The 25,563-nt window shown below is 40.0% G+C and overlaps 2 protein-coding genes and 1 long non-coding RNA gene across 7 annotated transcripts; all 3 read right to left on the bottom strand.

Moving 5' to 3' along the window:
* Positions 1 to 509: 509 nt before the first annotated feature.
* LOC144637111 (uncharacterized) lies at positions 510 to 6,005 on the bottom strand. The gene has a single exon (XM_078496263.1). It carries the CDS (start codon positions 6,003 to 6,005, stop codon positions 510 to 512), a length of 5,496 nt encoding a protein of 1,831 aa, XP_078352389.1.
* A 2,169-nt stretch (positions 6,006 to 8,174) lies between these two features.
* Positions 8,175 to 24,079, bottom strand: LOC144637275 (uncharacterized). Of its 5 annotated transcripts, none has more exons than XM_078496405.1 (4): positions 23,812 to 24,079; positions 21,918 to 21,976; positions 8,986 to 12,530; positions 8,175 to 8,393 (listed from the first exon to the last, which is right to left on the bottom strand). In XM_078496405.1, exon 3 carries the CDS (start codon positions 12,473 to 12,475, stop codon positions 8,993 to 8,995), a length of 3,483 nt encoding a protein of 1,160 aa, XP_078352531.1. In that variant the 5' UTR covers positions 12,476 to 12,530; positions 21,918 to 21,976; positions 23,812 to 24,079; the 3' UTR covers positions 8,175 to 8,393; positions 8,986 to 8,992. The 5 variants fall into 5 exon arrangements, with proteins under 5 accessions (XP_078352531.1, XP_078352532.1, XP_078352534.1 ...); XM_078496406.1 differs by lacking the exons at positions 21,918 to 21,976; positions 23,812 to 24,079 and adding exons at positions 17,337 to 17,443; positions 20,072 to 20,157; XM_078496408.1 differs by lacking the exons at positions 21,918 to 21,976; positions 23,812 to 24,079 and adding exons at positions 17,337 to 17,443; positions 19,608 to 20,021.
* Positions 24,080 to 24,537: 458 nt separating this feature from the next.
* On the bottom strand, positions 24,538 to 25,146 carry LOC144634460 (uncharacterized). Its single transcript, XR_013567208.1, has 2 exons — positions 25,064 to 25,146; positions 24,538 to 24,989 (listed from the first exon to the last, which is right to left on the bottom strand). It is a non-coding gene; the product is annotated as an uncharacterized LOC144634460 (long non-coding RNA).
* Between the last annotated feature and the right edge of the window lie 417 nt (positions 25,147 to 25,563).

Genomic DNA, 25,563 nt, shown 5'->3' with positions numbered 1-25,563 from the left:
CTGGGTTTACACAGTCTCTATGTGCAGCGGTCATGATGCCATCTTTATGACGTCAAATACTTGCAAACGTCATCCGTCTTCCATCATGACATGTATCATGGCCAGTAGACAGATGACAACAGTTCACTGAACAAGCATGTAATAACCAACTCCAAATCTTACACACCAGTTCATCAGTGGGTAGGTCGCATTTTGGCAAAACGTGATCTTTGAGGCTAATAACTGATGGAACGATTGTATCTAAGTGTGACCATATTTCTACGTTAGAGGCAAGGAAAAAAAGCTGTAATAATCGTTGACTCGTATTTTGCAATAAAACTGAATTTAATAACTCAACATCTCGACTTGACTACATGTTCCACCATGTTTACTCAACCTCGTGCTAACTAAAGATCTCGAAACTTGTCAAACTGGTTTTTACACTCGCTAACACTCAACATGGAAGTGAGGCCGTTATGACACTCCCCACCTTGACCACTGAAGGGGTCAAACAAAAACTAAAGTCAAACTTAAGTGTTCAAAAGTTCTCTTCTCAACAGTTCTCCTCGAATTGCGGCATTCCGTCGTGGTCGCTGGTTGCCTGAACTGCTGTTAACTTCTGGTTGCGGTCCTGGTAATTGTGTACTCGGCGTTGGCGGTACTTGATTGTTGCTTGATTCTGCTCGTACTTCAATAGGGATCAAGTGCTGAATCACTCTCTTCAGAAGTTGAGTCTTTCCGTTACTGCTCAACACCTTGACAATAGCTGCTCTGACCTTTCCATCTTTTCCTGGGATTAACTGCTCCACTTTACCCAGTTTCCAAAATGCTCTGGAAGTAGAGTCATTTTTGAGAATGACAACGTCACCGACAGTTATGGTGTCGCGGTTACCATTGACAGACTTCGCTGTAGAGTTCTCCCGTAAACTTAACAGGTACTCTCGTCTCCACTGCTTTGAGAACTGTTGCAGCAACTGCCTGTGATGTCGTTGTCTTCTGGTTAGAGTAATGTGGGTGCTCATTATTTCAAAGTGCTCGTCGTTTGGCATCGCACTGATCTTGCGACCATTGATCAAATGGGACGGTGTCAGAGGGTGTGAAATAGACTCCTCGTCATCATAAATGTAAGTGAGAGGTCGTGAATTGATGATACTTTCAACTTCCACCACTAATGTGTCCAGTTCATGGTAGCCTAAAGAGGTTCTCCCCACTGTCTTCTTGATGCATCTCTTCACGCTTTGGATGAGTCTCTCCCAGAATCCTCCCCACCATGGGGCCTTCTCTATGATAAATTGCCATGTTACTCGTTCATTGGAGAGATAGCGTTGAACTTCTTGTGATTTGACGATTTTCTGGATCTCTTTGGAGGCAGCTTTAAACGTTTTAGCGTTGTCGGATATCAGTGTTGAGGGTAGTCCACGCCTTTTTGAAAATCGACGAAATGCTTGTAGAAATGAGTTCACGCCCAGATCAGGTGTGAGTTCTAAATGAACGGCGCGGGTTGTCGCACACGTGAATAGGCAAATGTAAACTTTCTCTGAAATCTTCTCACTTGATTGTTGCATTGGACTTGTGACGTACAGAGGTCCGGCAAAGTCTACACCCGTATATGTAAATGGAGGGGCGTCTGCCACGCGCATATCAGGCAAGTCTGGGGTAGACTGAGGTTTAAAGGGCACGCCTTCGAACTTTCGGCAAATGACACATTCTTTCACAATTCTCTTTGTTGCTTCTCGACCACGCAAGACCCAGTACTTTTCTCGCAGAGTCGTAAGTGTGTCCCTGACTCCATTGTGCTTGACTTTTGCATGAACATCCTTTATCAATAAGCTTACAAAGTCATTCTTGGAAGGCAACAATATGGGATTCTTGCTTGTGGTTGGGATATCTGCATTGTCTAGTCTTCCTTTGCATCTCAATATGCCCTTGTCATCTTTGTACAATCCAAATTGCTTTACTCTTGGTAATGGCGTCACTTGAGAATTCTTTGTCAGGAAATTAATCTCGGCTTCAAAATTGCTTGCTTGGATTGACTTAATCCAGTACAATTCGGCTTCGTTAATCTCAGAGGCACTCAGCTCCTTTGAGGGTTTGCCAGCACAGTCTGACACATTCGACTTCAACTTGTTGATAAACCGCAAGACATAGGCGGAAATGCGAAGCAATTTCGTCAATGAGCTGTATTTCTTCGGGTCGATAACGGCAGTGAAGTTAATCGGGGTTGAAGGTTCTTGAGCGTTTAACAGAGAATGAGTAACATTCGGAGGACATTTGACTAGTTCAATCATAGCTTCTTCGTTGCCTGCTTTCATTTCTGGTGACTTCGGCCAATCGCTGTCTGGATTCTTCAAAAATTCGGGTCCATTCCACCAGAGCGAGCTCTCCACAAGTTCCTTTCCAGATAAGCCGCGCGAAGGCAAATCGGCTGGATTTAGGGGACCTGGACAGTAATTCCATGAAGCTTCGGGTACACTCTGGCGAATTTCTTGAACACGGTTTTGTACATATTGTTTCCATGGTTTCTCTTGCTTTATCCAGTAAAGGACAGTTGTTGAATCCACCCAAAAGGTAGGTTTGATTTCACGCGGCAGCGACTTCAACAGGTTGCCGACTAGTTTTGCTGAGATGGTTGCACCAAGTAGTTCCAGTCTTGGTATGGTTTGCTGTTTGATGGGTGCCACTCGTGTCTTGGACGAAAGTAATTTGACTTCAACATGACCATCTTCGTACTCGGAACGCAAATAGACCGCAGCCGCATAGGCTTTCTTCGACGCGTCACTAAAGGCATGAATCTGAATGTCAGTTGGCGACATACTTGAATTAAAGTAACAACGAGGTACGCGCACATTGTTCAGTTGTGTCAGGCTAGACACAAAGTTCTTCCACAGCTTTTGACGATTCCCTTGTAACTCGACATCCCAATCAAACTTCTCCAAACAAAGGGACTGAAACTCGCATTTCATTGTAATGGTGAATGGGCTCAAAAGTCCTAGAGGATCAAACACTTTGGCTGATAACTTAAGCAGGGATCTCTTAGTGACTTGTAGGGTGTTCGCATACTCGATCAGTTCCTTAAAGTCAAATGACATTTCGTCTGATTCGGTGTCCCAGCAGACTCCAAGGGTCTTTACCAGCGTATCTGACACTTGGTTTGGACCAATAGTGGACTTGGTAAACGATTCGTCTTCTTCTTCAATCGGCTGATTTACTTCCTCGGTTTTCGGTTGCACCATGGTTTTCTCTTTGTCGTCGATGAGCTGAAGCAAACTAGCAGAGTTTGAATTCCATTTGCGCAAGTTAAAACCTCCTTTCGCCATCAGTTCCTTCGATTGCTGATACATTTCAAATCCTTCTTGTACATTGCCAGCACCAGCCAGTAAGTCATCGACGTAAAGCGAATTCTTAATCAACTCAACCACTTTGGGATATCGTTCCTCGTAACAATCTAAATGATGTGTAAGGGTAGCACCTAAGATGGATGGCGATGGCCTCAACCCAAACACCAGTCGGCAAAATCGCAGTTGAACAACTTCTGAATTGAAGACAAACGGGTCTTTCAGCCATAGGAAGCGAAGCATATCTCGGTGGCTTTCTTGAATGCTGATCATCAAAAATGCTTTCTCAATGTCTGCAGAAATTGCAATTGGATTCCATCGAAATCTAGCCAGCACATCAACCAGTTGTAGGATGTAATTCGGACCAGTAGGCAAGCAATCATTGAGGGAATGTTCTTGACCTGGTGATTTTGCAGAGCCATCGTAAACAATCCGGAGTTTTGTGGTTTCTCGATTCTGGCGAATTACAGCATGGTGAGGCAAATAATGCGTATCTTCACTGTTCCTTGTTTCAACTTCTGGATTGGGAACCTTTTCAATAATTCCTGATGCGAGTTGTTCTTGAATGATGCCATCATATTCTCTCAAAATTTCTGGCGTTTTGTTCAACTTGTGATGCATCGATTTCAGGCGGTTGTAGCAGAGATTGTAATTGTCAGGAATCGGTAAACAGTCATTCTTCCAGGGAAGGTCGATTTCATATCTCTCACCATTGTGCTTTACACTGACAAATTCTTCCTTCGATTGGGAAACATCTTCTTTTGCTTCTTGAATTCCAATAGACTCGGTTTTCCAGAATCTTTCCAGGTTGTTTATCAATTCATCGTTTTCGTGCGGAGTGAAAGGGCAATCTCCTGAAATAACTAAGTTAGATGAAACAGTATCCGATGTCACGGAGTCACGCAACGGACCAGACAAAAGCCATCCAAATCTGCTCGAAATTGCTGTTGGGCCATAATCTCCTCGCACAGTTTCACCACCGACTATTTCCCAATAATAGTCCGATCCAATTAAAACATCAATCGATCCACAGTTGTCGTCCAAATTGTCTGCTAATTGTAGACCCTCCAAATGAGGATAGTTCACTTTGACCTTCGAAGGTAATGGCGAGCAAATAGTTGGATAACAAAGGGCGCTTATTTCGACTTCTTCGCCGTCGTGTCCTTTCAGTCGGAGTTTAACCACATCACAACTCTGCTTTCGGAACGTGTTTCCACCAAAGGTATTCAAATGCAGGGTTTCGGTTTTGACAGGCTTCAAATTCAATTTCGACATCAAATTGCTTGTTACGTACGAACGCTGACTGCCATTGTCAAATAATATGCGAACTTCTGTTGACTTTGAGTTCCCTTCATTGAAGGCCGTGGCCCTTGCCGTTTGTAAAAGAACTGTTCCTTTATCTCTAACCGTGTTTGTCGTGGTAGTGTTGCTGAATTCTCCTGCGGATGGTTTGGTGGTTGGCTTTTCCTCGCTGCGATGTTTTGACAAGGTTGGGCAGATTGATTGATGATGTCGTTCTCCGCAATGGCGGCAAACCTTCGGATTTTGGCAAACGCTCGCCACATGGCCAGGCCACAGGCAGTTTAAACATCGGCGTTCTTTCAGGAGGATCTCTTTACGCTGACTCGGGTCTTGAACTTTTAAACAGGACGCAGAAAAATGAATTTCTTTACAGTAAACACACTTCACAGTAATATCGCTCACTTTGTTTGCGACCAGGGAGTTCGCGGATGGAATTGACGGTTTCACAAAGGGAGATTTTCGCGGGCTTTCGCCTGTTTTCACATGTTCGCTTGTTTCTCTAGCTTCAACTTCTTTCTTGATCGTTTGGAGCAATTCTTCAATCTTCCAAATTTCATCGGTCGTGTTGCGTGCGACTTGCAATCGAATTTCGCTGGGCAGCTTCGACATGACCACTGGTATCAACAAACTTCCGTATTGCTCTGAAGAAATTCCAAGTGAAGCCAAACCACGCACATGAACACTGATCTGATCGTAAACATATCTGAGCGACGCTGGGCGATCGTTGTGGCTTGGCTGTAGTTTGATAAGCTCGTCCATATGAGCTGAAATAATTTGCTGAGGTTTACCGAAGCGATCTTGTAATATTTCCACGGCGTTGTCGTAGTTCGACGCAGTCAAAGTTAATCCAGCGATGGCTCTTGCTGCTGCTCCCTCCAATACTGAATTCAGATAGTTAAATTTGTCCACTTTCGATATTTCTCGGTTGTCGTGAATCGCTGATTGAAAACTATCCCAGAACGTGCTCCATTTCGTTACATCTCCACGGAATTTCGGTAATGACAGCTTCGGTAGCCTTGCTTTCGCTTTCGGTTCTTGACTTGTCGACGTGTTGCTTTCGTGATTTTGGCCACTTGACTCGTTTGACCTTCGCTTTAACTTCAAATCGATTTTTCGTTTAGATTCCATGATCTTTTCCACCGCGCGTTGAGATTCTTCGATTTCATTCTCGATATTCGCCACGTCACACACCGTCAGGATTTTCTGATCGTACTCGTTTAGTGTTGACAATTTCGTTTCCAGTTGTTGATTTATCACAAAGAGACGCTCGTAATCATCGCTTGTCAAAGACTCCTTTTCAAAGATTCTATCGGCTTGTTGTGTTAACTTTGTCGTAACACCTCGATGTGCTCCTCTAATCGCTTTCAATCGGTCTAAATCCTCGGCCATTGCTCACTCGTTGTTGAAGTTTCTCGTCTTCTCGGCTATTGCTCACTCGTTTGATCGCTCGGCTTCACCGCCCCACGTTGGGCGCCATGTAATAATCGTTGACTCGTATTTTGCAATAAAACTGAATTTAATAACTCAACATCTCGACTTGACTACATGTTCCACCATGTTTACTCAACCTCGTGCTAACTAAAGATCTCGAAACTTGTCAAACTGGTTTTTACACTCGCTAACACTCAACATGGAAGTGAGGCCGTTATGACAAAAGCAGATTTTGACAATACTTAAACTTTGAGGCTAATAGCTGTTCAAAAAGTGAATCTAAGTGTGACCATATTTGTACATTAAAGGCAAGGAAAAAAGCTATTTAGTTTCATGTTACATAGATATCAAAAGCACGTCGCTTTAATTACTAAGCCAAAGCTCGTCAGAGTAATCTTAACCTTTCATATCTAATTCGACCGTCCTTGTTGCTCTATACATTCGCATATTTATCTCTTTCTCACCGATCGTTATAACCAAATTACAGAAAATTAATTAATCACGGAGTGAAAAATCATCAAAAAAACTGCCACTGACTATTTGAGCTTGACGACATTCCTAACGTATCCTGTTTTCACTGAATGCCAGTCCTTGTGATAATTATTGGCGACATATAACAGAAATTTAAAGGAATATCCAAGTGTATTGTGAACTAGTGTAATTCTCTTTTATTTACGTTTAGATCAAGAACCAAATTCGGTAAAAACAGATGTTCGAGAAAAAATGCGAGGTGCTAATTATACAATTTTTCTCATTTAGGTCAGGCGGAGGTATTACAATTAGACTAGTTTAAAACCTTCATACTTTAAATTTCCAAAGGATATACCTATAAAACAACTTATAATATAAAATACAATATACAATGTCTCGAAATTCTTTTGGAACATCAGCAATGATAGTAAATAATAAAGATGGTAAATTTTAAGCTCGGTAATAAATAATGAAGATGAAGTATTCAACATGACACGAGCGCGGGACAGAGAAAAATTCTAAGTCCCCGACGGGAATCGAACCCATGGCCTCCCAGATACCGGTTGGGCGCTCTAACCAACTGAGCTACGAGAGACTCGTTGTGAGCTGGGCCATTTTACTAGGTTGATAAGTGACACGCGTCCTGCATACTGCTAGGATCAGCAATGTCGAAATCATCAAGTTTGTAGTAAATAATAAAGATGGTAAAGTTAAAGCTCGGTAATGAATAATGAAGATGAAGTATTCAACATGACACGAGCACGGGACAAAGAAAAAGAATTCGACATTGCTGATCCTAGCAGTATGCAGGACGCGTGTCACTTATCAACCTAGTAAAATGGCCCAGCTCACAACGAGTCTCTCGTAGCTCAGTTGGTTAGAGCGCCCAACCGGTATCTGGGAGGCCATGGGTTCGATTCCCGTCGGGGACTTAGAATTTTTCTTTGTCCCGTGCTCGTGTCATGTTGAATACTTCATCTTCATTATTTATTACCGAGCTTAAAATTTACCATCTTTATTATTTACTACAAACTTGATGAATTCGACATTGCTGATCCTAGCAGTATGCAGGACGCGTGTCAATTATCAACCTAGTAAAAATGGCTTTACCGCCGACCGGTTAGCTCAGTTGGTAGAGCGACGGACTACAGTGCGGGAGGTCTCGGGTTCGAGTCCCAGACCGGACCAACACTCAGGGTCTTAAAACAACTGAGGAGAATATGCTGCCTTTGTAATAACATCTGCAAATGGTTAGATATTCTAGTCTTCTCGGAAAAGGACGATAAACCGTAGGCCCCGTCTCCTGCATCTTCAGTGTTACGGTCAGCAGGGGACGTAAAAGAACCCACACGCTTATCGTAAAGAGTAGGGCATGGAGTTCCCGGTGTTGTGGTCTGGTTTTTGCCCGTTGTATTGTGCTTACTGTGAAATGCTCGGAGATATTAGCTGTATAAGCTACTCTTCAAATCCGAGGGTAAACAAAGTGATGATGATGATGATGATGGCCCAGCTCACAACGAGTCTCTCGTAGCTCAGTTGGTTAGAGCGCCCAACCGGTATCTGGGAGGCCATGGGTTCGATTCCCGTCGGGGACTTAGAATTTTTCTTTGTCCCGTGCTCGTTGAATACTTCATCTTCATCAGCTTCATCAGCAATGATTTTGGATAAAAATAGAAAAAAGCAAATCATTACAATTTGGCCCATTAAGACATACGAAACAACAGTTATATATTACGTGAAAACAAATCGGTTTGGAGTGTTTTATAAAATTCCACAAACAAACTACAAGGAAATTTCGTACGTTATAAAAAAGGATATAAAAAGGTCTGATGACTGCTCGAGGAGTGGTTTTCATTGTACTTGATTATTCAGCTTCTGCAAAAGAAAATAATCCATGAAAGACAACATACTTGTAACCAAGGATTCTGTCGCAATATATGCACTCATTAAATATTCCTATCTGTACTTCAACGAAAGTCGTTTCGGGTGCTGTTGAAAACTGATTTGCTGGAGATAAATCTCCGGGGATTTCAAGGTATGATCATTGCGTTCGAGAATAAGACAGAAAAACAATGAAACACACAGCAAAATGGTTTAAGAGATGGTATCATATTATATATTCTGATATTCTGATGTGGAAGGTGAGGTTGGTTGGTATACCTTTTTACATAATGTACTGCCATTTGCGTGTGCAAACCTAAACGGCTGCAAAACGTCGAAAATTATTACACTATACTCATTAAAAGCCTAAAAGTATATGAAAAATATAATAAAAGATGGAGTTTTTTTTACGTGAATGCATGTTATACTTAAGCAATTTGGTAAACAGTTGTACGAGATATTCACGATAGGAATAGCAAAGAAAAGTTAAATTTTGATTTTTCATATCCCGCACGTAATCACCTGAAAAGCTAATAAACTGCAAATAAACCAGAAGTTGTTTTAAATTTTATAAAATGCTACTCACGAAGCTTTCACTGATTTTCTCCAAATTCTATCGTGACGTCATCACCGATAAGTACAAATGGAGCCCAGTACTTTACGGCACCAAACCTTTCTGACTCTCTCAGGAATTTCATAGCCTTGTTAAGAGCTACACTGGCGCTACATCCACGAACCAGATGTTGGTAGAAACTTTTCATAAACTCCATAGTGGCCTCGTCATCAATTGCCCACAGTGCCACCAAGACAGATCGAGCACCAGCACCCAGGAAAGCTCTTGCAATACCGACCACACCCTCAGGCGTGACCTTCCCTTGAGCACTGTGACAGCAACTAAGCACAACGAGCCTTGCACGCAGCTTTACCGCTTGCACATCCGACATTTTCAACACAAAATCTTGCTCTTCAGGGATTTCGGATGACCGTGTGGGATTCGGAGCCAAAGCAATTTCACCAGCTTCCATATCGCCATGTGCTGCAATGTGAACCAAGGCAACGGAACCGATTCGTCTCAGCACCTCGTCTTTCGTGGCTTCCCTTCCAGTGAGCGGTGGGGTACCAAGCATGTCTCCTATCATCTTGACTTCTTCTCTGGCGTATGGCAACGGCGATAAAATGGACTCTCCCAGCTCATTTTTTACTTTCTTAACACATGGATCACCCACGAGCAAGACTCCGTTTCTTCTGTGATAGTCCTTACCAGAATTTGCGATCAGTTGCAAACTCGTCAATGACGGAAGAATGCGTGTCCTAACAGATTCACTTAGATACTTGATTTGATCATCTAAAAATGCAGGATAAGGAACCAAGCACAATGGACCATCTGGGACAATGATTAATTCGTCACCTTGAAGTAAGTCCGCAATAGGGCCAATAATGTAATCATGAAAGAGCCGCAATGAATTGCTTTTGCTGGGCCACGTCTTTTCAGTTTCCCGAACAAATTCTTCACCAGGTGGCAGTTTCTTTCTCAGCTTATCCAGTGAACGATTTTCACAAGAAACTCTTGCTACAATTCCATTCTCATTAAACGCTCCTTTCCTTAAACACTCAAAGAAGGTAGCAGCATCTTTGCCTGCTACTTCTTTTTGTCTAAAGTGAAGATTGCTTTCTTTGCAGAGTACCCATAAATTGATTTTGGTAGATTCAAGTGCTACAAAAACTGTTTGGGTTGATATATCACTCAACAAGCCTGAAATCGCTTCGTCAGGTTCAATTGACCCAGACGCTACTAATTCAGACTCGTATTGTAATTTCATGAGATCCGTTAAGGCCTGTGCTCTTCCTTGCTCAGCAACACACAAAGCCTCGTCATTTTTTTCAAGCTTTACTAGAGTTCTCCAAAGCGCGGTGTAAGTGTGTTGACGCGCATTACGAAATGATATTTTCCACACATCTTCGGATTGAAGAAGACGTCTCACATCATTGCTAACTTTTACACTAGATCGAAAATAATCAAGAGCTTCATGTAGAGCATCCAAGGATTCAAAATCACATCCTAGAGAATAACATGCATTACCTTCTCCAGCCTTGTCACCCAGTTCTTTGGCAATGCTAAGGTGTTGGTTGTGGTACGTTATGGCTTGTTTAAAATCACCCAAACTCCGGTAAGCAATGCCAAGATTGCCATAAGCACGACCTTCTCCAGCCCTGTCACCCAGTTCTTTGGCAATGCTAAGACGTTGGTTGTGGTACGTCATGGCTTGTTTAAAATCACCCAAACTCCGGTAAGCAATGCCAAGATTGCCATAAGCACGACCTTCTCCAGCCCTGTCACCCAGTTCTTTGGCAATGCTAAGACGTTGGTTGTGGTACGTTATGGCTTGTTTAAAATCACCCAGACTCTGGTAAGCATTGCCAAGATTGCCATAAGCACTTCCTTCTTCAGCCCTGTTACCCAGTTCTTTGGCAATGCTAAGATGTTTGATGTGGTACGTTATGGCTTGTTTAAAATCACCCAGACTCCAGTAAGCATTGCCAAGATTGCCATAAGCACGTCCTTCTCCAGCCCTGTCATCCAGTTCTTTGGCAATGCTAAGATCTTGGTTGTGGTACGTTATGGCTTGTTTAAAATCACCCAGACTCTGGTAAGCATTGCCAAGATTGCCATAAGCACGTCCTTCTCCAGCCCTGTCATCTAGTTCTTTGGCAATGCTAAGATGTTTGCTGTGGTACGTTATGGCTTGTTTAAAATCACCCAGACTCTGGTAAGCAATGCCAAGATTGGCATAAGCACGTCCTTCTCCAGCCCTACCACCCAGTTCTTTGGCAATGCTAAGATCTTGGTTGTGGTATGTTATTGCTTGTTTAAAATCACCTAGACTATGGTAAGCATTGCCAAGATTGCCATAAGCACGACCTTCTCCAGCCTTGTCATCTAGTTCTTTGGCAATGCTAAGACGTTTGCTGTGGTACGTTATGGCTTGTTTAAAATCACCCAGACTCTGGTGAGCAATGCCAAGATTGCCATAAGAACCTCCTTCTCCAGCCTTGTCATCTAGTTCTTTGGCAATGCTAAGACGTTTGCTGTGGTACGTTATGGCTTGTTTAAAATCACCCAGACTCTGGTGAGCAATGCCAAGATTGCCATAAGAACCTCCTTCTCCAGCCCTGTCACCCAGTTCTTTGGCAATGCTAAGATGTTGGTTGTGGTACGTCATGGCTTGTTTAAAATCACCCAAACTCTGGTAAGCATTGCCAAGATTGCCATAAGCACGACCTTCTCCAGCCCTGTCACCCAGTTCTTTGGCAATGCTAAGACGTTGGTTGTGGTACGTCATGGCTTGTTTAAAATCACCCAAACTCCGGTAAGCAATGCCAAGATTGCCATAAGCACGACCTTCTCCAGCCCTGTCACCCAGTTCTTTGGCAATGCTAAGACGTTGGTTGTGGTACGTTATGGCTTGTTTAAAATCACCCAAACTCTGGTAAGCATTGCCAAGATTGCCATAAGCACGACCTTCTCCAGCCCTGTCACCCAGTTCTTTGGCAATGCTAAGATGTTGGTTGTGGTACGTTATGGCTTGTTTAAAATCACCCAAACTCCGGTAAGCAATGCCAAGATTGCCATAAGCACGACCTTCTCCAGCCCTGTCACCCAGTTCTTTGGCAATGCTAAGACGTTGGTTGTGGTACGTTATGGCTTGTTTAAAATCACCCAGACTCTGGTAAGCATTGCCAAGATTGCCATAAGCACTTCCTTCTCCAGCCCTGTCACCCAGTTCTTTGGCAATGCTAAGACTTTGGTTGTGGTACGTTTTGGCTTGTTTAAAATCACCCAGACTATCAAAAGCAATGCCAAGATTGGCATAAGCACGTCCTTCTCCAGCCCTGTCACCCAGTTCTTTGGCAATGCTAAGATGTTGGTTGTAGCACATTATGGCTTCTTTAATGTTACCCAGACTCCGGTAAGCATTGCCAAGATTGCCATAAACATTTCCTTCCCCAGCTCTATCTCTTAGTCTTCTGAAAATGCTAAGAAGTTGCTTGTATTCATGAATCTCGTTCTGGGCCATTTTTTTATGCGTATATTAAAGTGATGAATTGGCTTGCCTTTTGTCACGTATACACCTAAAAACATAACATAAAAACGAAATAAAGATTTGGTCGCTTAAGAACGTTTGTAATATCTCAAGTAGATAGCTAAGTAATGTTTTGTTGTTGTATTTGAAAAAAAGGGCAGGACTATTTGGACTAAGTCTTGAGCAGCTAGCAGCCTTTGCTTCCACGTGTCCTTGCCCATCCCTGTATCTTTCCTCATCCCCCCTCTCTGACGTGTTTTTTTTTTTAAAAATAGCTTCACAAGCGTGCGTTTTTTCAGAATCGCCGACCTAGAAAGAGCAATGTAGATTCATCTGCGCATGCGTTTAGTTCCAGGAAGAACAATACCAGAAGGAACGCATGGCGCTTTCTGAGACAACCTTTGTGGTCTTCATAACTCATTATTACATCGTGAGTGTATCGCGTAGACTCATCTGCGCATGCGTTTAGTGCAAAGTATTTAGTTCCAGATACCACAAGGACAGCATATATACCTTTGTGGTCTTCACAAGAGAGGTAACTCATTATTAATCGTGAGTGTATCGCGTAGACTCATCTGCGCATGCGTTTAGTGCAAAGTATTTAGTTCCAGATACCACAAGGACAGTATGGCACTTTGTGAACCATATATATATATATCTATGGGATGGTGGTCTTGCTAAGTTTGTAAACGTTCATTCCCAGGGTGCGCGGCCACTAGGGCTTCGCACACGTCTCCTCTGTAAAAAACAGTTTTTTTTAATTCAGTTATTAAAATGTGAAACTAGAAACTGCGTGTGTCTGGGGACGAATGGGAGTGTGAACGAGGCGGACTGGGAGCGAGTTAGGGCGTGGTCAGGTGGGTCTGGGACCGAGTCTGATGACGTAGGAGGCGACACTGCGTGTGTTGTCTTGAAGGGGACTGGGGACGACACTGTGGCAGAGGACGGCCTGGGACCGAGTCTCAAGGGTCCTGGGACCTACTCTCGTGACGTCATACCTCTTAGGTCACGTGTTTTTCCTTATTACGCATGCGCATAAATGCTGCTCTGTGATTGGCTAGTGAGTTATGTAAGCGGTCCTTACTACTACAACAGTACAGTTATACCAACCGACACTACCCCAACGTGTTGCCGAATACAGTTCTCAGAATTCGTCAATTGGAAAGCACATGTTGAACACGCACGGGGTCTCAGAACCGAAGCTAATTACAACTTCTCAGCTTTAAAGAAATGCCGCAGCAAATTCGATTGTCTCGTCAACGAAATGCTGATTATTCAAGACCTAAAGCCAACTTTAAACGTGCAAAGTGATTCCATCCGCGCGAAACTATTTACATAACCATGCAGCAAATGTCTATTATACTATTTTCCACAAACTAATTTATATTCACACCACGATTCAACACTTTACCTTAATAATGATGTTAGTTACACCGAAACGTCGGACAACTTTAGTTTTAATATTTTTATTGAAGTTTTTCAGTAAACCGTTATTTATAACTGTTGTTATTTTCTATACATCGCAATTAATTATATTCAGAATTTGTATATGATACTGGTGTATCATTTGACATTCAGTTATTGTTAAGGTCGCGCGGGACCGTTGCTCATTAATAAATTCATTAGGCAAATTTCAGACGGAGTGCTATCTTGCAAAGCTTTAATTCACTACATTTTGAACATCGATTCCTCTAAAATTTAACGAGGATATTCGGGGATGATGGAATTACATCACAATTGTCCTTTTACTGAGATATGACCGTTGTCTGTGATGTTACAAGCCCTTAAATGTTTAACTGCAGATAGTACGATTTTGTGTCCAAGTTTTCAGCTAGAACAGCGCACCAAATTAAATGATTATATAGCTTAGTGGTAAATCATAACCTCTTTTGTGCTATGGCTAGAACGAAATTTTCGATTTCAAAAACTGCTACAAGTTAATGGCTTCTAAGAGAGCAAAAATGTGAAATCTAAACTTTGAAACGTGCTATCTTCATTTTGAGAAGGAAATTTAAAAATTCGCTCTAGTCATAGCACAATAGAGTTCACCAAGTTTATGTTCCTCGCGAATCAACTCTTGAAATTCTATATCGGCGGAGAAAACTTGGACACAAAATTGCAGGTTTTGAGGCTTCCGAAGACCTTCCGAGTCAATGTTTACAACAACGTGTGATATATTCAAAGCTGTGAATCTAATTATGATAATTCCCTATGTTCCAGCGCACGTGCACAAAGCTGAGAACAATTACTAGTAATTACTTGTACAAAAGAGTTTAAAAACAAACATTCTCATGAATATTTCGTTTGTTGTCGGCTTCAGTCGTCCGGCAGTTCGTGCATACTCTTTAAAGAAATACATACTAATGATTGCAAGGGCCCTGCGCGACCTTAAAGGAACTGTGTCACGGATTCTAGCAAATTTTAGGCATAGGAAATGGCCACCAATTTCGGTGATATATTAACGTTACCGCTTGAAACAGTGAAGGAACATTTCAATAACACAGCAAATACAAAAGAAGGAACTGATGACAAAAGGTGAAGATTGAAACGGATTGCGATAAGGGTTTTTGAAATACTGTTAGACTGTACAGTTTTCAAAGTTAATCTCGTTTGCTTGTTTCTTTAAATTATAACACCCGTGAGACACATTTGGTTGTAACGAAGCTATCGTTTTGTCATTTAGATCCATAGAAGTAATTTCTTTGCAAGCATTAAGTTTCATAGCGAGTATTTGGCAAAACTTAATTTAATAATCCTAACTCTGCCGTGACACACTCGTTTTAAAATAATAAAAGGAAAGGAACGAATGCTGAGAACAAGTCATTGAAAGTTTTGCAATCTGTGATGACAAGGATAGACTTAGGATCTCCATAGATAGGTTGTGGATAATGTTTAATTCTAAATTAAATAACAATTTTAAGGGGGTCAGAAACGTCTCTCTCTTATGAACCTCCCTCCATCTTGTGTTAATAACAAAGCCTGGATTTCACTCGCGAAGCAAGCACAAGCGCAAGAATAAGTAGTTTGTGCCAAGTGGAAACGAACGTCGACATAAGCATAAGTTCAAGGATGAGAACACGATGTTTACTAATTGGAAGGCTCCGTTCTCGTCTCCGTTCTCTTGGCAAATATATATGGCGGCAGAAACTCTCAGGCATCGAGTGTTGTTGTCCCTTCTACTCTTGTGACGAAAAAACCCGAAAGCGACTACAAAACAGGAGGAAAACGAAACATTGGGGGTTACAGATATGTTTGAAGGAAGAAGTCATCTCTATTTTTTTCTCTACTCGAACCCAGGGTTGTTCCCTTTTGTTTTGTTTTTTTCTCCACACTCTCCCGAACGACCTCGGAAAACTTTTATCAAAATCAAAAACCCTGTGTGTCTGTTGTCCTTTCAAAACCCCTGAAAGGGACCAAAATGCTAAAAAATGTTTTTGTATATTTCTTCGTATGCAACTCCAAAGTAGACCCAAACGGCGGTTTCGCACCGGCGGGCAGAAAAGCATTTATTATGTCAGCTAGGGTGTTGAGAAAAACTTACTTCTTCAAGAAAACTAAATGAAGTGTTTAGCTGTTTACTGCGGGTTACATCTTGGTTGTTTGATATTTCCTTTTAACTCCTCCTTTCTACTCACCCGTCCTTCTTCCCACCCCCTCCCCCCTCTAAAATGAAGGGTATAAGTATGAGCCTTAAGGTTTGCTCACCCGACAATGAAAAATTATAACCATCAGTACAAGCAAAGTTTATTTATCTAGTTTTATGCCCTTCTACGGCTTTATTATGTTTCTAAAAGAGTGCATCTGCTTCTATTAATGGAAACTGAGCTATTTCTGCAGTCCATCCCAGATAATTATTATTTCACAATGACGTAGCCTTCTACAAATGTTTAGTAGACACAGTCACGATTTATCGAATTTCGATTGAGAAAAGAAATTCACCATCGTGCAAGCAAAATGTTTTAATTTAAAGTCTTATAAGAAAATTTAAAATAATTGACCATGCGAGCCAACTTTTTGGAACAAATTTATCTTTCCATGTTTGGCAACAGTGTTTTAGTACAAGAAAAAATCTATATCAAAGTTTCAGTTAGAGTTTAATTCTTTTCAATGATGTTCTTTCATACACGAAGAGAGACTTCCAAAAGATCGTAATTGTTTTTTTATGACATCTTCTCGTGACTTGGAGACAAGAGATTTTGCAATTACATTGCTGTTTACCTTCTAGCCTGTGGATTTCCGCCTGTTGTGTCACAACTAAGCCCTCTCTACACAACTTATTTTTGAACAAAAGTAATCAATTCGAAATATCAACTGCTAGTCAAGTCATCTGAATTATCACAGGAGATGATGAAGACTTTATGATGGTAACATTTGGATGTCTCATTACGTTGACCATTCTATGGTTGCTACCTTTAAATTTATGGTAGTACCTCTCATCAGAAGTTGACATTTACGACCTGTGGAAAGATTGCCGACGAGGATTTGTTTTCTACTTGGATTGTGCCTTTCTAAAGTGTACCGGTAATTAAAATAGCCTAATGCTCCATAAGATAAAATCATAATACTAAATTTTCTTTGTGTTAAAGGTGACAAATAAGGGCAGTGTCTACCAGTACACACAAAACGTAGACACCAACCCGTTAAACGAAGATCTCATTAACACCTCATGGAATATCGGAGATTTATTTGACGTAGTCGACGATCAATACAAAACCTGTAAAAGCATCCTGGAAGGTGTAATGGATGAACGTGTGTCGAAGAAGAGAATGAGAGTTAGAGACACGATGCTAAGGCCATACAACAATTCAGAAGTGAGAAGGAGAGTCAGGTTTATATACAGAGAGAGGAGACATACCATTCCTTCTCAGTTCTGCACCGACCAATCGCTACTAATCCTGTCCCTGATCATAACCAAGCCGCACCTAAGCAGATGTGTCAGCTTCGCCGTCAGAAGAAAGGAAACTGAAAGTGCAAAAGAAGCAATAAATTTGACACAGACCCACACTTTTACACTTCAGGTCACTTTTGACAGTTTATCCCGGTGTTAGTCAGTTGACATTTATTGGCTGTACTGACAATAACAATGAAATGATCTGACATGTCAAAACATACTCCAAGAATAGGAACTTTCTCCAATGATAAGCAACAAACAACATTTTCTTATTTAAATGGAATTTTACTTTTCAAGTAGAAACGTGTTAAAAAAATTAAGATAAAGTGTCATCTAAAACCACCAAAAATTAAAGAGATTGGACACACATTTTACCACAAGCATGACTATAAATCGGTCAAATTAACTTGGTTAACATATAGATTGAATTTTTACGCCGGGAGGGAAATGGCCCAAAATAAACGTCCAAGAAAGGTCGATAAAATTTGAAAAGGCGTAAACGAAGTAGTATAATTAAAATAGCTTTAAAATGATAAAGCAAAGTTAAACAATGTTCCCAACGAAGCATAAAGTTAGGGGACTTCCCCTTGATGACCAGGTTTATTAATAATAGTATAGTAGAATTATAAAGGTAGTAGAATAGAGCAGTTTTCAATTGAGTGTCGTAAAACCAAAACCAAAGTAATTACTCTGGCCAATTACAAAGGCCACAGACAATCTAGTGAACCAATCAAAACTCGAAGCAAATACATGTAGCTGGCACGAAGCGCAGGAAAACGTGCGCGAGCGAGGCACGATTGGTTTGGGTATTAGTTCTGAATCAAGTCACCAATCACAAAGCGTAGTAACGCAAAACCAAAGCAAACGCAATTTACTTTCTACACTCAAGTGAAAACCGCTCTAACACTATTACTGCAATCGATATTTGCTATTTTACGTTGTCGTGATATGCTTAATGTTTTAAGCATGATGTGTAAAAATGTTTTAAGTGATATGCTTTTATGTAATATGCTTATACACTGTAAATATGCTTAACTTAAAAGTTTGAGTGATAAGGTTACGTACAGTGGGATTGATGAGCACAAGAGAATGATCATTCCATAAAATGTGTTTTTTGGTTGGTTTATTAAACTGATGAACACACCATCGTAAAATTCTCCTTACTAATCACCATACATTCACACTAATGTTAGTTCTGAGAATTCAGTTGTGTATCAAGACAATATCCTACAGTTGATGATTTTGTTCATTCTCGTCGCCTTTTTTTTATATTGTCAGCAAAATTAAGATGTTGATAATTGTTAGGAATTAAAAGAGTTATGTAAAGGCAAAGGTGGCACTTACTTGAAGAGGCGCTGACTTTGATGCTGGCTGAATGGTTTTGCTTGTTTACTCTTCTCTCACTCTGCGTTTTCCGGCAAGATCTACAATAATAGAAAAAATAGCAATGCAAGTCGTTTTAACACCATGTTTAATAGAGCTTTTTTAAAAGTTTCATTTGGGGAAGTAGATTTATCAATGACGTGCCTTAAGTCTTGAAAACAAACGCCAGACGAACGACCCTCATCCAGACACTAAAACAGTGTTGTCACATTGTTAAGTAAATCATAGAGTTTCTACCTTCAGGTGTTTCTGCTCAAATCAGTTCCAAATGATCGCTACCTTTAGTAATCTTCTCTTTCTTTACCAAGCACTTAAGCAGATGTTACAGCTTCGATGTAACAAAAAAGGAAACTTATTTTGCAAGAGAAGCAGTCACTTTACACTGTTTAGCACATCATACTTGAGTTCACTTTTGACAATTAATTCCTGTATAGTCACGTGACCCTTTATTGGAAAGCTTTGCAATAAGAATGACCAATCGCTAAAATTACCTGACTTAACATATACATTGACTTTTTTAATGCCGGAGGGAAGAATCCAAACTATCCTTTAAGTTATTCTCGTCTTACTCTCAAATAATCAAAAAGCCGAGAGTAAAAAGTAAAAACGTTCTGAATATAGAAAAAGTGTAATCCAAAAGCACAAAAAGTTAATGAGTTTACAAGTAAGAATTAAAAGTACCAAGTCTGTCGGATTGTTAACAGTTTACCACAAGGAATGACACATCGCTAAAATTAACTTCGTTAATATATTGATTTTTTTCACGCCGGGAGGCGAATTGCACAAATAAAGGTCCTAAGAAGTCTGATTAAAGTTGAAAACTTGAAAGAAAAAGGAGTAAAATTAAAATACCTTTGAACTGATCAAGCAAACTTTAACAATGTTTCCAAGCAAGCATAATATTAGGGGGCTTTCCCTTGATGGACAGCTGTGTTCGTAATATTTAATTTTGGTAGAATTAGTAAAGTGGTGGTAAAATAACACTATTAGCATAGTTATAATTCGCTGGTCCACGTTGTCGTGACACAGTTAATATTTTAAGATGCTGTGTTCACGGCCACTCTGCGAAAACCAACTAAGAACACACTTTTTTGAATGGTCATTCTCTTGTGCCCGTGAACTTAACTTCTCCTTACTAATCACAATACATTCACTTAAATGTTAGTTGTGAGAATTTAGCGTTGCATCAAGACAATATCCTCCAGTTGACGATTTTGTTCATTCTCGTCACCTTCTGCTTGATATTGGCAGCAAAATCAAGATTTTCATTTTTGTTAGGAATTGATGAGTTGAGTAAAGACAAAGGTGGCCCTTACTTGAACGGACGCTTGTGCTGGTGCTGGTTGATTGGTTTTGCTAGTTTTACTGTTCTCTTATTCTGCTTTTGCCGGGAATATCTACAATAATAGAACAATTACAATAGTCACGTCAATAGAGATTTCTTAAAAGTTTTTCTTTGGTGAAGTAGATTCATCCATAACACCCATAACATGCTCTTAAAATCAAACAGCAGACGAGCGACCCTCATTCAGACACTAAATCAGTGTTGTCACATCAGTTGGCAAATGATGCAGTTCCAAATGATCGCTACTTCTAGTAACCTTACCTTTCTAACCAAGCACCTTAGCACATGTCACAGCTTTAACGTCACAAGAAAAGTAAACTGAAAGTGCAAGAGAAGCAGTAAACTTAATTTACATTAACTCACACTTCATACTTCAGTTCACTTTTGACAGATAACTCTATTTAGTCATGTGCCCTTTATTTGTATATTTTGCCACAAGAATGACAAATAGCTAAAATAACTTGAGTTTACACATAGATTGCTTTTACGTGTCTAGGGAAGAATCCATGAAGTTCTTTTCTTTTTTTTTGCATATTTCTGTCGTTTGAGCGTGGTCGAATGTTTATCGTATTTCAGGCTTATACCAGATGTCACCCTTGACGAACAGTCATTCAATGCAGAAGTTGTCAGCTACCTCTATTTAGCATAGGTTAACTTTTTGACAAATTTCCTAAAAATTATTTAAGACCCCATTGAGAAACGTCATCGCCTCTGCATGCACTGCATGCGCACTGCATGCGTTTATTTTCAATGATGTCCTTTCGTACATGAAGAGAGACTACCAAAAATCATCTTCTCGCGATTGGAGACTACAGAGACCTTCTGTTTACCTTCTAGCCTGTGGTCTTTCGCCTGCTGTGTCACAACTAAGTATTTTATTTTCGATCAACACTAATCAATTCGAAAGATCAACTGCTACTGAAGTCATCTGAATAGTACATTTGCATGATGTAGTTGACTACAACTATACCAGAATTCATTTCGCTTTTACTTTATTATAAAATTTTGAAATCACAGTGGGGTTTAGAAAACAATTGCTCTTATAAGAATGATAAAAAGAAAAAGTGAAGGATTCTGGTAGTTTAAGTCAAATGACGCCAGTAGATGATGAGACTTGATGATGGTAAAAATTATTGATTATCATTTGAATTGGAAATTGATTGTCATTTCAAGGAATTGGAAAAAGTAGCACATAAAGCAAGAAAAATTCAAGAGGTATTGGAATTTTATCCAAGCTTAGACATTTTGTTACTTATGACATTCTTACTCAGTTTCAGTTGAACCTCTTCTTGGTTAGACTTATAATGGAAGAAAATAACATTTTTTTCGGTAAAAATGGTTTGTTATTCAATTGTTTATGATCGATATATTTGATGTATTCTATGACACGGTGTTCATTTTTCATAAAACCAACTAAGGACTACAAATTAATGGCATGAAAGCTTTGTTTTGCTCAAACAAAAGCACCAATCCCATCGTACACAAAATATCTTAAAACTTTTTACCCTGTGGGGTACTCCCATAGTTCCGAGATAAACGCACTCTATCGTGTTTATTGTTCACCACTAAATTTTCTTCCGCGCGCTAATTCGAAAACGGGCATCTTAATTTTTTTTTTACTTTTTAGGACAAAAGACTTACCGTAATTAAAAGCCGAAATCACAAAAGAAACAAAACCCGACAAGAAACCCGCTAAATGCAGTGAATTTAGTGGGGTTTTTCTGTCTGTATGCCCGCTTCTTTACAAAACATTTCCACGGACAAGTACTATCCATCCGGGCATTTTTCTCGGGCGGGCACTGTGGCTAGTAACCTACCTCTTTTTCGCCAAGGACCTAAATAGATGTGACAGCTTCGACCCCACAAGAAAATGAAACTGAAAGTGCAAGAAGAACAGCAAACTTGATTAACACACAGACTCACACTATAAACTTAAGATCGTTTTCAGTGACAGTTAATTTATGTGTTAGGCACGTGGCCTTTATTAAAATTACTTTGCCATAAGAATGACAAATAGCTGAAAGTGCCTGACTTAAGGTGGCCCGCGGGTATTTATGAGGCTGACAGTTCCCTTTTTTAAGCGCGTTTTAAAACGGGAAAACGTGAAGCGATTGCTTAGACCTTCGAGAATCTGAAAGAATAATGCTTAAATTATATCAAATGATAAATTTTATGGCGATCAAACGCAATTTGTAAGGTTATGAGCGATTTTCGGAAGCCTTCGTTTTTAATAATGCGATTATTTTTAAAATGCCACGGTGAATTTTTCTGTCATTACCCCAAAACGCTGCCAAACAGTTGAAGTTTACTCACAACAACTTACAGGAAGATCCACTCCGTAGATTTCCTGAACGAGCGACATCTTTATTTTGCCTTTAAAAACTGTTGTGTTATGCGTCTGTCTTGACCGTCGCATAAGTTTTGATACTTATAATAACCCAGTACCAGCCAGTTTTGAGGCTGATGTCACCTTAATCTTGTGTGTAGAAGTTAAAAAGATCGTGTATATACATCAAATGTTAGCAGTCAATAAAGATGGATGGTTTTCAGCCGAAGTTTTGAAAATATCAAACAAATGACGTTATTTCAAATTGCGAAAAATTTGTCGATTTGTTTTGCATTTTTTTAAAGCTGCAGCTAGAACAGGATATTGCAAAGGTTTGTGCCAACGATGAATGACCAAGGTAAGCACCAGACAGGAAAAACATATTTAAAGGTCAACTAAACGTCTAGAATATCAGGAATCTTCCTTTACACTAAATTTAGCATTCTGACACAACGAGATATCGACTTCCTTTTCTTTTATAATTTTGCGCAAAAATTTTGATTTGCTTTCTATTGCTTCGTGCGAAGCCCTACTTTAGGTCCCAATAGGTACAAAACATGTATCGTAATTCAGAACTTGCTGTGTATTTTTGGCCTTCACTTAATCAGGATAATAATTTCGCAATGCTTTGCAATTGGTTCACATTTTTTAATCATCTTATACATAACAGTGATCAAATCTCATTTCTCCTCAAAGTAACAATACCAAGTCAGATACGTAGGTCTGGAAAAATAGGGCAACGATCACCAAAGGAATTCTCCCAATTGGTACTATAAGAAATGTATGGAGACCAGTAAGGAGTATTTGCATTTTAATAGCAGGGCTGAACTGAAAGGACTTCTTATTCACAATCTTGCCAGCTGTTCTTCTTCTTAAAAGTGTTTATAAAGCCATTTCCGAGTTACCTTTTGCCTTTGTTCCAAAACGAGTCGACGTGCGAAACCATTCATATAAAAATCAGTTTCAGTCTATTTTCATGTAAATCGGAAATGGCCTATTCTTTCTCTCGTTTTCTTCAATTTGTGTGCTGCGGTCCTATTGCAGGGATTGCACGATAGCGAAATGCGAGTTCGGCGACTGTACGTTACATTTGAAAAATCACTGAAACAATTTCTCTTTCGACTAGTCTCCTTCGCAGCTGCTATTTTTGGATGTTACCCCAAATAGCGGCTGCGAAGGAGACTAGTATCTTTCGACAGGCAAATCAACTTTTAATACGGGCGAGTTGCGAGCTCCAAGACTTCAAATTTCTTGTTTTGATTTCAGAGACAAGTCTGTTAAGTTTTCGCATCGATTTAATCCATATCTATCTTCTAACATTTCGTAAAGCACGCCAATTTGCAAAGATAAAAGGACTAAAAGCAAAAGATGAAACTCTTACTTACAGTCTTTCTGTATCCAAGGACACTCCAGAATCTGTGAAGTTCTTTCAATTCGTTTGGCAACGTTTTGAACGCAAACTGCTAACTAAAACGAAACCGAAACTTGAATGTGCGAGCAAAGCGTTATATGATCTGTTCACATTCCGAACTGACTGCAACCACGAGATGACAAGGTCAATATGTTAAGCTACAGTAAAAATAAAATGACAGCTTCAAAATAAAGCTCGTGACGCATATGGTTTGACACCTCAAAGCAGCCGTAGCTTTTCACAATATTGCTATGCGCAAGAAACAATAGATATTAAAAACCTCGCTTCCTGTTTGCAGGTCTTTACATGTCCTGGTGCAAATACTGAGAAAGTTTGGGAGAAATGTTCTCTCGTGTTTTAATCAGACTTGTGTAAACACTATTGAAATTCTTGCTTTGGTGTTATCTCCAATTTCCGCGGCACGAATCGTCCAAACGTTGAAAACGTACTCGTATATATTACTCCCCCTTGAGGGAGGAAGAGGGCTCCCCTCAGCATTTTTGCCAAGTTGTCCCATATCGGCCAATATTCGCCAAAACCCTAACCTGGAAGAAGCGTATCGGGTGGTGCGTCTTTCCGTCTTGGGCTCGACTGCTGTTAGGCGCTCTTGGAATTTTTTCTCAATAGCTCGAGTCACTGACTAATTGGTAAAACACAAACCATACATTAATTTAAAAAATATTCATTCCACATCATGAACTAAATTCAACATGAAAATCTTTATTCATATTATACAAAATTGCAAACAGTTCGCTAGGCAAGTGATTCAGTACCAGCTGACATTGTCCTTAATATTCAATCATACGTACGGAAACAAATGAACATTACACATTTCAAAAATATATAAATAATGTATTTTGATCAGCAGGGATTTGCTGAAGCAAAGGCATATAAAAAAAAAACAGGAAAGATTTATGCTGCTCGACGTTTCGGGGTCATCGTGACTCCATTATCAAGAGACTTGTTAAATAGTGCTGCAAATAATGTAATTAAATAATGTAATTAAAGTGCATTGACAGAATTCGTACATACTTTCAGTTTTACGTAAAAAATTTCATACCACCCTTGACAGAAATAGTGTCTTTCGCACACGAATTTAATTTTTGTGGCTAAAAAAGATTTTATTTTGAAGAAAACGGAGCAAGGGCTAGCCTGCGTCGCAGACGTAATCTAACCCCGGACTTGACAAGGGTTTAGTTTCGTCTGCGGCGTAAGCAAGGGCCAACAAAGCACAAATGCATATTTTGAAGGCAAGGAAACCACCTAGTTCAGAATAAAGGGGCTAGGTCACGTTATTTTAGGTACAACTTCAAATTGGCAGAGCAAAAACCTTTTATTGGCAAAATCACGGCCATTTACAAACAAGGATGATTTTCGAGCATTGTAAATGACACTTTCATACAAATTGAGATAAACTTGCAAAAAGTCGGGCGATGATTTTCAAGGTTACCCGAACGCAATCCGTTTTAATCTTCTCGAATTTTGCATATCCATGCCCCTTTTTGGCCTTTCTGTGTTTCCTTTGAGTTCTTCTACAGTTTTAAGCCGTTATTGTGATATTTTAGTTAATTCTATGACCAGTGCCGAAATTGCCTAAAATTGCGTGACATAGCCCTTTAACTGATTTGAAATTGATATTTTCTTGACAGCCTACAATTGTAGCAGATATCTTTCGTAACCATCTCTCCTTATCCACTGCTAGTCATCATTAAATTTTACATTTTTG

Source organism: Oculina patagonica, chromosome 13 (assembly GCF_052425735.1).
Source record: "Oculina patagonica isolate OP01 chromosome 13, crgOcupat, whole genome shotgun sequence".
Classification (NCBI taxonomy): Eukaryota; Metazoa; Cnidaria; class Anthozoa; order Scleractinia; family Oculinidae; genus Oculina; species Oculina patagonica.
This window is presented reverse-complemented; position numbering and strand designations above follow the sequence as displayed.